This window comes from Pongo abelii, chromosome 7 (genome assembly GCF_028885655.2).
Source record: "Pongo abelii isolate AG06213 chromosome 7, NHGRI_mPonAbe1-v2.0_pri, whole genome shotgun sequence".
Taxonomy (NCBI): Eukaryota; Metazoa; Chordata; class Mammalia; order Primates; family Hominidae; genus Pongo; species Pongo abelii.
In genome coordinates this window covers 30,633,583-30,651,154 of record NC_071992.2, presented here as the reverse complement: position 1 = coordinate 30,651,154, position 17,572 = coordinate 30,633,583, and the positions used below count along the sequence as shown (strand labels likewise).

The window sequence follows — 17,572 nt, the reverse complement described above, 5'->3', positions numbered from 1 at the left end:
GGCAACAGGGAAACAAAGTTCTTGCCTTCACAGAGCTTCAGAGTCCTGTGGGGGGCACAGACAAGTAAATAGTACTTTCATTTTGGAGTGATCAGTGCTGAGATAGAAAGTATTAGATGCCCCAGGGCACATGTTAAAGGGACAACTTGGTATAGGGGAAGGGAGAGATGTCCAGGAGATGTTCCAAAGGCAGTGAGTGACCCAGGCTGTTGAAATTGAGTCTTAAGTTCCTTAGCCAAGGAATGAAAGAAAACTGGAGCAAAACATCATCTGCCAAAAAGCCATGTATTACTGACCTCAGCACACCAATGTGGCTGATTGAGGCCCGAGTGGGGCGTCACTGGCTAGGGGTCCCCGGCTTGCAAAGTGACCAAGAAGAAGAATCACTTGTTTGTGACTTTCAACTTTGTAAGGTATTTTAAGTTGGTACTTGGACAAGATGGCTTTTTCTTTGTGTGTGTATTTGAACAAAATGTTCCCGTTTGCAGCACTCAGTGAGTGGTCATTGATACCAGTAATCTATACATTTGCCCTTTAGTGGTGAAATGGAGTAGTTGGAGGTGTCAGCTTGGTTTGGAGTGTCACTAAAAGCCTTTTAAGCCTGCTTCATCACAGTAGCCCTGGGAATCAACGACAAATGTCTCTGAGTTAAGGGCTAAAATTACAAACATCCAGTCTGACCTGATCATGAGGTATCTTACATGGTTCCACCTCCTCGACATTCGACATTCGACGTACTGTAGCACTGCCTCTGTTTGTTTGTTGGTGGTCATTTAACATTCAAAGGAAGAAGATGCTAATGGCCAAGGTTCAGAGATAATGTTTTCAGAGTTTGCTCTGTGTTATATGTTTTGTTTTGTTTTGTTTGAGACGGAGTTTTGCTCTTGTTGCCCAGGCTGGAGTGCAATGGCGTGATCTTGGCTCACTGCAACCTCCGCCTCCCGGGTTCAACAATTCCCCTGCCTCAGCCTCCCTAGTAGGTGAGATTACAGGCATCCGCCACCACGCCTAGCTAATTATTTGTATTTTTAGTAGAGACTGGGTTTCGCTATGTTGGCCAGGCTGTTCTCGAACGCCTGACCTCATGATCCACCCACCTTGGCCTCACAAAATGCTGGGATTACAGGCATGAGCCACTGAGCCTGACCTGTGTTATGTATTTTTATCTGGATCAGTAGTTCTTTTGTTTTATTTGAGAGGGAGAGAGTCTTGCACTGCCGCCCAGGCTAAAGTGCAGTGGTGCAAACATAGCTCACTGCAGCCTCAAATGTCGGAGTTCAAGTGTGAATCAGTAGTTCCTCATCTTTTTGGGGTCATGGCCCCATTTCACCACCCAGTTAAATTTATGGGAAAGTATACACAGAGGCTGGGCGTGGTGGCTCACGATTGTAATCCCAGCACTTTGGGAGATCAAGGCAGGCAGATCGCTTGAGGTCAGGAGTACAAGACCAACCTGGCCAACATGGTGAAAACTTTTCTCTACTAAAAATACAAAAGTTAGCCAGGCTTGGTGGTGAGCACTGTAATCCCAGCTACTCAGGAGGCTGAGGCAGGAGAATTGCTTGAACCCAGGAGGTGGAGGTTGCAGTGAGCCGAGATGGCGCCACTGCACTCCAGCCTGGGCAACAGAGCTGTCTCCGAAAAAAAGAAAAAAGAAGTTTACACAGGCACACACAGAATTGTATATACCATTTTAGGAGGTTCCTGGACCCTCTAAAGTCCCTCATCTCCCTTCAGCCCTCGGGATCATTGTTGGTTCATTCTAACAAGGTCCATATAAAATGGTTGCCATTTTAAGCTAACTGTGCTACCCATTGATGCTTGGTTCCTTTCTCACCATTCCAGTTTCCTTGCAGTTGATAACTCGCACACGAGAAACAATCTGAGGCCCCTTACACATCTGCTGCTAAGAATCACTGTCCTGTACTTCCCTTCCTCTCTTCTCTGGAAACAATGGATGCATATGTATTTGTTGGAAAAGTACAAATAGATGAGTTCTGCCCAAGCAGAGAAAGAGCTCTTACATACTTCTGTGAATATACTTGTGCAAATAGAAAATAGAAGGTATTCACATATAGCTGTCTTCACCACTGGCCTTTTTCTGTTTCCATATTAAATGTTTTTCAGGTTATAAAGCTGCTTATAACGTAAGACCAAAATTATGTTATTTAAAAAATAATGAAGCTCATGTATCCATGCTTATATATAATAGAAGGTGAAAGGAAAATACTCAAGGCACAGCTACTCGGAGACCACAATGCAGATGTTGAGACTTTGCTATTATTTGGAATTTTATTTACTGCAAAATTGGGTGGGACAGAAAAAAGAGGGGTAAGCCTTCTTAGTAAACTGTGTTGCTGGTTTTTTTCTTCTGACGATCCACTGGATATTTTCAGTGGAGATGAGGAAAGGATGTGTTTCAGATGGAAACCTTTATGAGCCCTCCTGTGAGCTCTCCAGCGTCTCAATCCATGGGCCCTCGTTTTGGTTTCTTATTTTAATCCTAATTTATTTAGAAAGGGTAATATTTTTTGAAATGCTTTGAAAACAATCAAAATTAAATTCAAGCTGTGGTGAGTAAAAATAAAAACACAGCATCCTAAGAATCACACAGTAGTGTGCCCTGGGAGTTCCTAGTTCACAAGAAGATCGTGGATGTTAACCTATGAGACTTACAGAAGTCATCTAGGGGAGATGGGTCAAGAAATAGCCCCATTTTATAAGAAACCCAGCTCAGAGCTGTGACTGAGGTCATGAGGCTGGTCATGGAACTGGGAGTAGATTTGACCTTCTAGTTCCCAATCTAGGGTTCTTCATGGCTTCTATGCCACTGGGACTTAGTGTAAATCTCCTTACTTCTTTGAGTCCTAAATTCCATATTCCCATAGTGTGTGCTTATTTCCTGTGCTTCGGAGTTATTTTGAGAATCAAATTCCATAATGTATGCTTCTCAAATTGTGATTCCCCAGGCCAGCAATGGCAGCAGCTCCTGGGAAGATGTGAAAATGCAGATTCTCAGGCCCCACCCCAACCTGAATCTGAAACTCTGGGAGGGGCCCAATTTTAGCACAGTCTGTGTTTTAGCACACCCTCCAGGGGATTCTGACTCACATGAAGCTTGAGAACCACTGATGACATGGGAGATGGCATTTTGAAAAGAAGAAAGCATTACAGAAATACGAGATACCTTGTTTTAATGGAGGTAAAATGTATATATGGTGAAACACAAAGATCTTAAATGTGTAAAACTGAATTTTGATATAATCACTGCCCCAGTGAAGATACAGAACTTGTTCATCCCTCTGTAAAGCTCTGTCTTGCCTCCTCCCATCAGTCCCCACCCAACTTAGGCAGCCAGTGGTTAAGGACAGACTATTCCTTAGAGAACATAAGAGAACTCAATGATGGGTTAAACGTAGAAAGAGCAATGTCTGTGTTCTCGTATACTTTCAGTATTTGTAGGTAATGTTCCTTTTAAAATTACTAACCATATTTCTGTGTTCTTTTTCAGCCCATGGACCAAGCTTCTCTCAAAAACAGCGATGTTCTTGTTCTGACAGGGCTTACCCAGATCCCCACTGCAAACCCAGATGGAATGGTGGGAGAGTTCTGCAGCAACCTAGGTGTGCAACCATCTCTCATCTTACGTTGGATGATCTATCTTGCATTTATTTTACAATAATAAATATAATATTTTACAATAATGGGGGAAGGAGTGCTTACAGGGTAGCAGTTGTCAAAGGAGGGAGGCAGTACATCTTTGCAAATAATAGCACAGAAAAGAGTGTTACACTTTGAACTCACAGAAGCAATACAGTGAACAGATATATATGTATGAATGTTTGTTTGTTTTTGAGACAGAGTCTTGCTCTGTCACCCAGGCTTGTGTGCAGTGGCATAATCTTGGCTTACTGCAACCTCTGTCTCCTGGGTTCAAGCAATTCTCCTGACTCAACCTCCTGAATAGCTGGGACTACAGGCGTGTGCCAACACATCCGGCTAATTTCTGTATTTTTTGTAGAGACAGGGTTTCACCATGTTGGCCAGGCTGGTCTGGAACTCCTGACCTCAGGCGATCCGTCCTCTTTGGCCTCCCAAAATGCTGGGATTTCAGGCGTGAGCCACAGCGCCCGGCCGAACAGGTATATTTTTTCCCCACTAATATTTGGTTGGTTTTATTTTTTCTTCTTTTGAGGAAAGGCTAAATTAAGAGAGGTATGGGGCATTTTCTACCTGGAAGAAATTTATTTTCCTTCGGATATAACTCACTAAATCTGGAAGTTCTGCCTCTCATTTAGACAAATAGGTTGGTTACTGTCTTAGTCAGTTTGAGCTGCCGTAACAAAATACTGCAGACATTAACTTCTCACAATTCTGGAGACTGGGAAGTCTGAGATCAGGGTGCCAGCATGGTCGTTTCTTGATGCAGATGACTGCCATCTTGCTGCGTCCTCGTGGAGAAGAGGGGAAGCTCTGGTGTCTCTTCCTCTTCTTCTTTTTTTTTTTTTTTTTTTTTTGAGATGGAGTCTTGCTCTGTTGCCCAGGCTAGAGCGCAGTGGCACGATCTTGGCTCACTGCAACCTCCGCCTCCCAGGTTCAAGTGATTCTCCTGCCTCAGCCTCCCAAATAGCTGGGACTACAGGTGTGCACCACTGTGCCCGGCTAATTTTTGTATTTTTAGTACAGACAAGGTTTTACTGTGTTGACCAGGCTGGTCTCGAACTCCTGACCTCATGATCCGTCTGCCTCGGCCTCCCAAAGTGCTGGGATTACAGGTGTGAGCCACCATGCCCGGCCTCTCCTCCTCTTCTTATGAGGGCATGAATCCCATCATGGGGCCTGCACCCTCATGACCTCATCTAAACCTAATCACTTCCCAAAGTCCCTGCCTCTCCGTACCATCACAGTGGGGGTTAGGCCTACAACATGAGAATCGTGTGGGGGACACACACATTCAGTCCGTAACAGCTATCAAAGAGGTATTAATGAGCTCAGACCTTCAGCTCCAGCAACTTTAAGTGATACTACTTCTGCTCTAGGAAGAAGAAGTGGTTATCTTATATTTACATGGAAGGCACTGTTCTTAGAAATTAAACTTAGCCATGCTAATAAACATAGTCTGTTTTTGTTCTTTGATACCAATCCAAAGGTAATTTATTTGTACCTTAGAAAAATAATTGGACTAATCTCAAATAGAGTCTTGGTTTGTATGTTTATAATCTAGAATCATAGACTCAAAGAACTTTAGGCTTGAAAGGAACCTTACATTTAATTCAGTCTACCAAAGTGGGGTCCACTAACCGCCTTCCTTAAGACCAATGGGATTACTTATTAAAAATGCAAATTTGGGGGCCATACCTTAGACCTAGTAAGTCAGAATCTCTGGGGAAAGGAGACATCCAGAAGAAAAGTTGCATTTTCAACATATTCTCTGGCATTTTCCACGCAAACTAAAGCTTGAAAATTACTGATCTCATTCATTGTTTTCATGTAACTGATGCAGAAACTGAGGCCAAGAAAGGTTGTAATGGCTTTCCTGTGGTCCTGTGGGTTGGGACAAAGGTAGGATTTGAGCCAGGCTCTTGAGCTATGACCAGCGATGTTGATTTTCTCCACTGTACCCTACTCTAGTACCATACTCTAGCAATAGCAAGTCCACCAGCCCTCAAGTTACAGTATCTAGGTAAGCCTAAGTACTTAAAGTATAGGGGATTTTCCTGCAGACAAACGTTAATGAAAGAAAATACTACTAACTCCTGCAGACAAACGTTAGCCAAACAGAAAAACTTGGCCTATTTTCTTATAGGTCATTCAGCCATGGTCAGAGACTGAACAGAGACAAATCCAGCAAATTTTTGAGCAGGATCTAAAACGGGAAGGAGCTTGGAGGCTCTGTCCTGAAGCTCAGCTGCCATTGGTAAAAACCCAAACCCCTAATCACATGCTCTATTCCCAGGGTCCTAGATTAGACAATGATGAGAAAATCAGTATCAGCCTGTAGCATCCCCTGCTTTGATGTGTTCTTCAAAAGAAGCAGCTTATTAGTCATGTGAGTAAATCGTAAAAACAGAAGTAGGAAAACAAGTGCAAATCTTATTTTACAAGTTACAGTCTATCTTTATAACACTGCCCTTTTGATACAATATTTTTTCTCCTCTGGCATCCACTTTTCTAGCTCTGACAGTCCGGAATGGAGGAAACGTGTTGGTTCCCTGCTACCCTTCTGGAGTGATCTATGACCTCCTGGAGTGCCTGTATCAGTACATCGACTCAGCCGGGCTCTCTAGCGTCCCCCTCTACTTCATCTCCCCTGTGGCCAACAGTTCACTGGAGTTTTCCCAGATCTTTGCTGAGTGGTATGTCAGTGGTTTTTTTCTATGAATTTTATTTGATTCAGGACATTCAAGCAGTAAGAATAAAAATAATCGTATTTTTTCTCACATTACTATGGAAATTTCATTTTGTTGTTTTTCTGTCTAAGATTGCATTATTAAAAGCCAAATCTGTTGCATTGCTAAGTTTAGAATAATAGTTGTCAAAGACGGAAGAATGCAAGGCAGAGACTTACCTTAGCCCAGCACTTTCAAAACTGGTAACAAAAATCTTATATACTTATCACATGTCACCCTCTGCCTGTTACTAGGTGAAATAACATTCTAAAAGTTAAAAAAAATTTTCAAGCCCAAGCTCATGTTGTCTAAAATGTATAGTGCCAAATCTGAGAAGAAAAACTAGATTTTTAAAAATTGCAATAGTATGATATTTGACAAAATTTTATTACATTAGAAAATTGATCAAATCCTAGAGTTGGCAAAATATGAAACAATACGAAATTAGTGAGCCTTTTTAGAGTTATTTAGATGCATGTTTGAATGTAACTCACCTGACCAAAAATAAAAGGAGAAGTGGGAAATAACTTTTACAGTATCCCCAATGGTGCCTTAGAATGGTGCTTCCCAAACGTTCCAGGACTGTGACACAGGCAGTCTAGGCTGCATTTAATCCCTTTTAGTCATGAGGTAGCCAGATAGACACAGCATGTACTGAGTTTCTAATTAAAAAGGAATTTGTACATCATCTTCTCGTGATATATTCAGTTACGCTGCCCCCAACCCTTGCCTTTGTAAAGTACTTTTTTCATTCCCTTCTGTGGTCTTTTTTTCCCCTCTGTGTTTAGACTCATACAGGCGTCTCTATCCCATGTACAAATTATTCTCCTTTGTCACTTTTTTTTTTTTTTTTTTTTTTTTGAGACGGAGTCTTGCTCTGTCACCCAGTCTGGAGTACAGTGGCACAATCTCCGCTCACTGCAACCTCCGCCTCCTGGGTTCAAGCAATTCTCCTGCCTCAGCCTCCCAAGTAGCTGGGATTACAGGCACCCGCCACCATGCCCGGCTAATTTTTATATTCTTAGTAGGGACGGGGTTTCACTGTGCTGGTCAGCTGGTCTCGAACTCCTGACCTCAGGTGATCCGCCTGCCTTGGCCTCCCAAAGTGCTGGGATTAACAGGAGTGAGCCACTGCGCCCGGCCCTTTGTCACTTTTTGTTGGTACCCGGTGAATTTTATCCTTTGTCCACAGGGTCTCCTTTTTCCCAACAGAGGAAGGTCATCTTGAGTAATGAGCAGTCTACCCTCAGTATCACTTGCACATTTAATCAGTGTGCTCTGAATTTCTGCTTCCAAATCCTTAATAAAAATACTGAAGAAGATACTCCCCAGGCCAGCCCTGTGGGCTTCTGTGGTTGGATCCCAGCAGGGTGTGCACTCTTCAAGTCCAGTTTTCACCCACCACATATGTTTTATGTTGTTGGAATATTTTATTCGACAGAAGCCGGGAATACAAAAATGAGATGAGGTTTTTTGTGTTTCTGGTTTTTAGATATTTGTTAGTTTCTAATATACATGTAATATGTGTTTACCATAGGAAAAAAATTAAAATTACAGAAAACAGTAAAAAAAAAACTGACCCCGGCCAGGCACAGTGGCTCACACCTATAATCCCAGCAGTTTAGGAGGCTGAGGCAGGTGGATCACCTGAGGTCAGGAGTTTGAGACCTGTCTGGCCAACACAGTGAAACCCCATCTCTTCTAAAATACAAAAATTAGCCAGGCATGGTGGTGGTGCATGCCTGTAATCCCAGCTACCTGGGAGGCTGAGGCAGGAGAACTGCTTGAATCTGGGAGGCAGAGGTTGCAGTGAGCCGAGATCACGCCACTGTACTCCAGCCTGGGCAACAAAGTAAGACTTCATCTCAAAAAAAAAAAAAAAAAACTGACCCCATCATCCTGCTATCCAGAAATAACTCACCACTCTTAGCATTCTGATGTATTTCTTCGACCTATATCAGTATCATACTGAATGTTTAATATTGAATCCTGCTTTTAAAAATTAAATATTAGATTAAAGCATTATCACATCTTTAAGAACATAAATTTTACATGACTACATTATTACATCATTTGTACATCATTTATATATGGTATGATTTGGTTAACTATTTCTTGCTAGATGGAAGGGCTTTTCCCAGTTTTTTTGCTTTTCGTAATAAATGTTCAGTTAATATCATTTTCTGTGTATATGATGACATCTTTTGCTTTAGGTAAATTACTAAAAGTAGAATTACTGGAATAAAGGGTATAAATATTTTTTAATGTTTACTATCTGAATCTAAATTGCTTTCCAGGAAGATTTTTCTATAAATTGTTCTCTTTTTGCCCATTTACTTATTAGAGGTTTTGTACGTCTCTCATACATTTATTCAAACTCCTTCTATATGTATTAAGGATATATTTATGTAGACTTTTTTCTCATTTTGGCACATTTTTGTCTTTGTTTTTTTTCCATTTTTAAAATAATAAACTTACTACTTTGGAATGATTTTAGATTTACAGAAAAGTACACAGATAGTACAGAGGGTTCCCATATACCTCTTACTCGGTTTCCCCTAATGTTAATGTCTCACGTGGCCATGTTCATTAGTCCAAATTTTTAAAATAACAGTACTTTTTTTTTTTTTTTTAAGACGGAGTCTTGCCCTTGTCTCTTTTCGCTGAGGCTGGAGTGCAATGGTGCAATTTGGCTCACTGCAACCTCTGCCTCCTGGGTTCAAGCAATTCTGCCTCAGCCTCCTGAGTAGCTGGGATTACAGGTGCCCGCCACCATGCCCAGCTAATTTTTGTATTTTTAGTAGAGATGGGGTTTCACCATGTTGGCCAGGGTGGTCTCAAACTCCTGACCTCAGGTGATCCACCCTCCTCGGCCTCCCAAAGTGCTGGGATTACAGGCGTGAGCCACTGCGCCCACCCTTAAATAACATTAGTACGTTATTATTAACTCTGAATCTTTATTCTGATTGCACCAGTTTTTCCACAAATTTTTTTTGTTGTTTTTGTTCAGGATCCAATCCAGGGTAACACATTGCATTTAGGCCTTTGATTTTTTTGTTTTTTTTTTTTGCAAGAATTTTTTTTAGTTTTTTATACTGATAGTTTTAGTCTCTTTTGCAGTTTCTTTTGTTGATACTATGTTTAGAAAATTCTTGCCTCTATAGGTGTCACATGGCTAAACATACTTTCTTTCAGTTTTATTGTAGCTTCTTTCTTTCTTTTTTTACATCACCCCTTAACTATTTTATCTGGAATTTGTTTTAGTATATAGTATGAAGAGAAGCATTAATTTCATTCTTTCCCAATTAGTCAAGTACTTTTACCTGTCCAAGTACTATTTATTGAGTAATGTTAACTTTTTCAGCTGATTTGTGTTAATGCCGTATGCCAGACTTTCATATGTACTAGGTTTTGTTTCTAGACTATCCTGATTGAGTGATCCATTCATGCTTTGGCCAACGTGATGCTAATATATTTTAATAACTGCAGCCTCACTTATAATTGTACTCTGTGGTAAAGTACATTTCTCCATTATTTTTCTTAGAATTCTTGGAGCTACTTTTGCTTACTTATTTTTGTGGAAGAATTGTGGAATCACTGTATCAGTTTTCAGACTATCTTTTTGAGTCCACAAAACCTATAAATTACAGTTTGCAGTTTTCCCATGCTGAGACATGGGATGTGTGTCTGTCTTTTAAGCTTTTCAAATACTCCTCCCGTAGACTCTTAAACTCAGTGATCATATTATTCTTGTTTCCATCGATAGTTTTACTCAAATCCATAAACCTTTAAGTGCCAAAGCACTGAGGATACAAAGAGATCCCTGACCTTGAGGAATCTATACCATGAAGGAAGAGGCAGCTGTGTAAACCTCTTACCACTCGGAAATAATCTGATGGAGATATATACACACATACCCACGCACATACCTACATGTATCTGTATGGTATTCGGAGAGGGGGGTGGGTGGTGACCCCGTTTGGGGGTTTAAGAAAGGCATTCTGGAAGGAGGTGCTCCTGAAGAATGACCAAGAATCAGCCAGACAGAAACACTATTTAAGGATGAGTTGGGTGGTCTGCCTGGGGTGATGTGTGGGTGGAGAGGATAACACAGGCCAAGACATAGATGGGAAGTTTTAATGGTTTGGTTTGTTCAGAGAACTATCCATAGTTCTTTATTGTTACAGTATGAAGTTCAGGGTGGGGAGTGGCAGGGTATGAGGCTAGAGGGATCCTGTCCATGGTGGGGATTCATTGCAGGATTCTAAGCAGGAAATGAACATGATTATATGTGCATTTTATATAGAGCCTTCTGCATTTATGTGAAGTTTGTTGGGAGGTGGTGGGAGGGGGTGCAACTGAAGTACAAGACAAAGAGTCTTTGCAGAGGTCGAGGGACAGAAGACTCCAGTCTCTACCATCCTGGAGGAAAGCAAGGCAGGAACCGATTTGAGAGGCGATTAGGAAATACAATGGGCAGGACTTACTGGTTACTTGATACAGAAAAGATAGCAATCAAGATTGACACCGCAATTTCTAGTGTAGTAGATCGTGTTGACCCTAAACAAAATAGGTTCTACAAAGGAAGGGTGGGTTCATACAGCAAGCGTGGTTAGCTTAGTTTGGTTTTGTCCCTGAGGGCATTGACGGTACCTGAGGCAGGGGATGTGCAGGTGAAACTTGTCCAATCCAAAGATCTGAGAAGCCCAGCCTGGAGTCACAGGTTGGGGTGTCCTCAGCGTTGAGGTAGTTGAGTGGCTGGGATTGCCACAAGAATGAATAGGATTGTCTGAGGAGAGGATTTCAGGTTAGAAGAACAGGCAGTGGGGAAAGGATAGACTTAAGTAATGCCTGCATTTTTGGGGTCGTTAGATAACAAATATTTAGGAAAAGTGTGAAGACAAACAGTTAAAGAAGTAGAAAGAGGCCGATCAGGGTGGCTCACACCTGTAATCCCAGCACTTTAGGAGGCCGAGGCGGGAGGATTGCTTGAGGCCAGGAGTTTGAGATCAGCCTGAGCAACATAGCAAGACCTCATTTCCACAAAAGATTAAAATAGTAGCAGGGTATGGTGGTGCAGGTCCATAGTTCCAGCTACTCGGGAGGCTGAGGCAGGAGGATTTCTTGAGCCTGGGAGATTTCTCTGTGTTTCTGTTTCACTGTGCTGTTCTCTTTCATGCAGCCTTGCTGTAAAGCACCCTTTTTCCCTAAATAAGGAACTCAGTTACCAAAATGGATAACTGCTAGCTCCAGACTTGCATTAACTTAGCAAGTCCCAGCCCCCCACGCCAGGACCACCACAGGCCTGTTCTGAGGGTTTGGCTTCCTCTCCTCTTTGGTGTTCTGAACAGGTGCTTCACAGCCTGGCTGCTCTGTGCTCAGCCTCAGGCCCGGCCTGCTGTTCCCTGCCACTCTGGTTCCCTGGCTCTGTGCTTCCCGTTCTCAGGGGTTCTGCTCTGGCTTCTACATGGTCCTGCTTTGATGTCTGCAGAAGCCCAGCCCCTTGCTATCCAGTGTCTGCCCTTGCTCCGAGCTAAGGGGCTTGGTTGTTTGGGTTGGTTTTGTTTTTGCAGGGGATGGAGATGGGAGGGAATAGCTCTTGAAAGACCTCTCTGATCTTTTGTGGGGTTTGGAGTGTTGGTTCGTTGGTTGGTTTTTGAGACAGGCTCTCACTCTGTCGCCCAGGCTGGAGTGCAGTAGCACGATCACGGCTCACTGAAGCCTCAACCTCCTGGTCTCAAGCGATCCTCCCACCTCAGCCTCCTGAGTACCTGGGACTACAGGTGTCACCATCATGCCCAGCTAATTTTTGTACAGACAAGGTTTCATCTCGTCTGAACCCATGAACTCCTGGGTTCAAGTAATCTGCCCACCTTGGCCTTCCAGAGTGGTGGGATTACAGGCCTGAGCCACAGTGCCTGGCTCTGATCCTTTGTTGAACAAGCAGTGGAAGAGTGTGCGGTACCTGAGGTCTGGCCATCAGGGAGCAGGAGGGTCTGTCACATTCCCAATTAGAGATGATCCTAGAAATGGCATTTATTCTTTATTCTTCCTGATAATCTGGTATACACAGATCTCCTTTTGAACTCTAGCAGCTATCCCCAGAAGAAGCAAACTCTAATCAGGTCCTTCAGCCTCTGTCTTAGAAAGGGGGTGGGTCCCTATCTACTGTGCCTGCATGAGGATTCTAGAGCAGAGCATGAAGGATCTGTTAGCAGAACTGGCCTAAGTGTTATATAGGTGGGCTTCACAATCTCTAATCATATTGTAATCTCTTCTGTATCCCTAATCTCTGCCTTTAATGCATGTAGGATAATGTCCTTTGGAACAATCAAAATAAGTTTAGAACCAAGCTCTTATATTTGTCTCCCTGAGCTAGAAATAAAGAGAGAACTAGTGTCTATTTAGATAATATAAGGTAACCCTCCAAAAGCATCTTGCTCTTCCATATTTATATCTTCCAAGTAGGGTATAAAGTGATGTTTTTTTTTAAACCAAACTTAAACGAAACTAAGGGTAGGAAAAATTAGATACAATGTATTAATAGAAAATCCAAGCCCTGAAGTCCTGAGCTCCTCCCCTCAAAGTAGTGACTTTTTTTTAAATGTCAAACCTGCACAAAACCCACATATATTGATTTATCAACTGTAAACTTTTTGCCACATTTGCTTTATCCAGACATCTCAGTATTATAAAGTCATAACTGACTAGGAAAAAGCAAATGTAAATTACCAAAAACATTCACAGTGTCTCTAGCCTGTGATCCTTCGTTCTTCTCTAGTTGGAGTTAGCAATGCTGCTGTTAAAAAGAGTGCGAGGGCCAGGTACAATGGCTCACGCCTGTAATCTCAGCACTTTGGGAGGCCAAGGCAGGCGAATCACCTGAGGTCAGCAGTTTGAGACCAGCCTGGCCAACATGGTGAAACCCCGTCTCTACTAAAAATACAAAAATTCGCCGAGTGTGGTGGCAGGTGCCTGTAATCCCAGCTACTTGGGAGGCTTTGACAGGAGAACCGCTCGAACCCAGGAGGTGGAGGTTGCAGTGAGCCGAGATCGCGCCATTGCACTCCAGCTGGGCAACAAGAGCAAAACTCTGTCTCAAAAAAAAAAAGTGCATGGACAAAAACAGAAGCCATGTCTCAAGGTGTAGATCACTTTCTTTGTGAAATTGACCACAACTAAATGCAATATGATATCATGGATTGGATCCTGGAACAGAAAAGGGACACGATTGGAAAAACTAGTGAAATCTGAATGAAGTCTGGAGTTTAGTTGATTGTCATGTCCTGATGTTAATTTCTTAGTTGACGACTGTGCCAGTTATATCAGATGTTAACTCTGCGGACATAGGGTGAAGGGGCCATGGGAACTCTATACTGTCTTTGCAGCTTTTCTTTAAATCTAAAATTATTCCAAAATAACAAGTTTATGTTTTAAGAAAAAATGTATTGAGAAATTCTAAAGTTTAAAAAAATACAAGATACATCTTTTCTCTGTAGGCACTGGATTTCATTCACAGTGAAATTCACTGGCAGGAAATTTTTAAATAAACTTCAGTATTTAATATTTGCACTGCTGCCACTAGGTGGCAACAGATGCCACCGTATGCTCTTCCTCTCATGCTGATGTGTTTTTCCTCTTTAATAGGCTTTGTCACAACAAACAGAGTAAGGTGTATCTTCCAGAACCACCTTTTCCTCATGCAGAGGTAAGAAAACAAAATCACTGGGACATGGAAAGGAAGCAATGTGAATAACCTGATGCAGATGCAGAAAGCAGGTCGTTAGATAAAATAGATTGCTATGTAAACCTGTAGACCCCTTTGCCTCCCAAGTCAGACACAGGGAAGTATTTTAACTCAAGCTTCACTTGCTTTCCTCCTGTTAACACTTTCTATTGCACACGTGGAGCAGCCCTTCCCCGAAATGTTGGGGACCACAGAATTGTTTCAGACTTGGGATTCGGGAATATACTTACTGGTTTGAGCATCCCAAATTTGAAAGTCTGAAATCAAAATGCTCCAATGAGCATTTCCTTTGAGCATCATGTTGGTGCCCAAAAAATTCAGATTCTGGAACATTTTGGATTAGGGATGCTCAGCCTGTACCATGTTCATGCAATTCATAGCCTGCTTCTGTTCTACTGACCGCATGATGAATGGTATTTTGATACATACTACTACCTTTTTAAATTGGGTTTATGTATTGTCAGAGTGTTCTTTCCAGTTACGTCAGTCATATATGTACATTTTTAATGATGAAAATAACATTTCAGTTCAAAAAATAAAAGGCTACTTCCTCCCTCACAGAACAAATGGGTGTTTTCTATATAGCTGAATACCCAGCTTTGTTGTCAGGTTCTTTTCACCCAAGGGTATATTATGAATGTTTTTCTGTGTCTCATGTTATTATTGCTCTACTACAATGAAGCTAACAGACAATAGTTACTCCTCATTTTTGGTTATATTTTCACTCAAAGATTCTCTAAATTGGTATCACCACCTTAGAAAACTGACAGTATCGGCCGGGCGCGGTGGCTCATGCCTGTAATCCCAGCACTTTGGGAGGCCGAGGCGGGTGGATCACGAGGTCAGGAGATCGAGACCATCCTGGCTAACACAGTGAAACCCCATCTCTACTAAAAATACAAAAAATTAGCCAGGCGTGGTGGCGGGCGCCTGTAGTCCCAGCTACTCGGGAGGCTGAGGCAGGAGAATGGCATGAACCCAGGAGGCGGAGCTTGCAGTGAACTGAGATCACGCCACTGCACTCTAGTCTGGGTGACAGAGTGAGACTCCGTCTCAAAAAAAAAAAAAAAAAAGAAAACTGACAGTATCTGCTAAAGCTGAACAATGTACTCTATGCCTCCACAGTTTTGTTCCTAAAGTATACATCGAACAGAAATGCATAGAGATGTTACCAAAAGACACACACACAAATCTAGAATTTGGTCAGGTGTGGTGGCTCACACCTATAATCCCAACAGTTTGGGAGGCTGAAGTGGGAGGATCACTGGAGGCCAGGAATTTGAGACCAACCTTGACATCATGGCAAAACCCTGTCTCTACAAAAAAATACAAAAAATTAGCCGGGTGTGGTGGCACATGCCTGTAGTTCTAGCTACCCTAGAGGCTGGGGTGGGAGGATCACCTGAGCCGAGGGAGTTCCAGGCTGCTGCAGTGAACTGCAATCGTGCTACTTACTGCACACCAGTCTGGGTGACAGAGTAAGACCCTGTCTCAAAAAAAAAATCTAAAATTTTTGGTAATAGTACTGAAATATACTAAAATTCCCATGAACAATAGCATGGATTTTGTGGTATACTCACACAGTCCCTTACATCACTGTGAACAAATAAGCTCCAATTATATGCAGTGTAGATAAACTTCACAAACATAATGTGAGTGAAAGATCCAGATATAAAAGAGTAGATATGGATGATTTTATTTATATAAAAGTTCAAAAACACAATAAACTGATCTGTGGTATTAGATGCCAGTGTGGTAGCGATCCTGGAGGGGAGGGGACGGTAGTGACAGGAAGGGGGCAAAGAGGGATTTCTGAGGAGCTAGTAATGCTTTATTTCTTAATGTACATGTGTTCACCTTGTAAAAAATCCATCAAGGTGTAGAGAGTTAGATATAAGGGAAGAGTGAAGGCTGGAATGAATCCTGTGCTGTTGGATAGAATTGATGGTGTTGGTGTGAATTCCTGTTTTCAATATATGTAGATAGACACAGAAAGAAATCCACTTGTGCGTGTGTGTGTATACATGTGTCTGTGCACATACGTATCTTCCAGCTCTGGCCACAGAGAGGGCCTGGGAGCAGTGACATGCCACTAACTGAGGAACACATTTAGCTCCCAGATATTGGTTTCTAGATACCATTCTCCACTAAAAGGAACCAGGCCTCTTTGGAAAATACAAGATGAGGCTGTAAGATCTTGCTGTATGCTCAGAGAATGATGGGGACATGTCAGAAGCCACATCTGAGATCACTGGAACATCAAAATAAATAATGCTAGTAATGAATATAATCCACTGAATAACAGAAACTCCCGCATCCATAGTGAGGTAACTGAGTATGTAGGCAAGAGGGGAAAGTTCTTCCAACAGTAAACTCACATAATTAATGTAGGAAAGAACCTTAGAATTAGAAAATCAGCATTTGGCAGCCACCACAGTAGTAATTTATTCCTGCAAGAAACACCAGTGGGTGCTAAAACCAGTGGGTGAAAATTTTATGAAGAACTAGATCATTTATAGTCCCAAAAAGTATGTCCCCACAAAAGTCATGTTTATTACAAAGAGAAATAGTAACTGGAGTTTGGGCAAACTTGACATATATGCAATCAACGTTAACATCACCAGTAATTGGACTAATTGACATTGCGTGGCTCTTAACGCAAATTATTGAGAAAGCAGCATGATTCTGCGATCCTGCTGCTAAAAATGCCTCACCTGAATCTAATGAGCATTCAGACCCAAGTTGAGGATGCTCAACAAAATAACTGACCTGTACCCTTTGAGAATGTCAGAGACCTAGAGGACAAGGGAAGACTGAGGAACTGCTGAGAGAATGAAGAGATGTGACAGATAGATGTACTCCATGGCCATGGGCTGGATCTGGAAATGGAAGAAGAAAGATCTAGTTTGTTTGCTGTTAGGAGCATTGATAACAGTTGGTAAAGTCTGAATCGGGTGTGTAGATGAGAGGGGGCAGTGTTGTGTCACTGTTCATTTCCTGCTTTTGGTGGTTGTACTATGTTATAATACATCCATGTTAACTGCGATTATCTCCCCACACTCATTTCTTTGATTGTCATATTTACAACCCCTCCTCAACTAAGGCAGATAGACTGTTTTTACTTAGAGCATGTCAGTGCAGATAGATATGTTTAGGGATTTAGTTGTTTTGTTTTACAGTTAACTATTTAACACGTATTTCAACAAATGTCCTGCTAATTACTTTAAATGTAATTGCTGTTTTCATATTGTAAAGGATAGGTCTTTTATGAACCAGGATGCCAAGTAGAAGGTTTTGAAGAAGTTATTTTTTGGTCCCTGTAGTCTGAATAGTATTTTAGCAGCCAGGGTTTTTGCAAGCTGTGTCAATGCCATAGTGAAACACAGGCTAGAAATATTATAAAAATGTCAGAAAATTAAGTGTGGCAAAATATCTT

General features: G+C 41.9%; 1 protein-coding gene across 1 annotated transcript in view; it reads left to right on the top strand.

Moving 5' to 3' along the window:
- INTS9 (integrator complex subunit 9) overlaps nucleotides 1-17,572 on the top strand; it is a 118,547-nt gene that overhangs the window by 83,190 nt on the left and 17,785 nt on the right. The window contains exons 9-11 of the mRNA XM_002818956.6: nucleotides 3,512-3,623; nucleotides 6,176-6,356; nucleotides 14,037-14,097. Of these exons, the coding sequence (XP_002819002.3) occupies nucleotides 3,512-3,623; nucleotides 6,176-6,356; nucleotides 14,037-14,097 (354 nt within the window). The remainder of the gene's footprint in view (nucleotides 1-3,511; nucleotides 3,624-6,175; nucleotides 6,357-14,036; nucleotides 14,098-17,572) is intronic.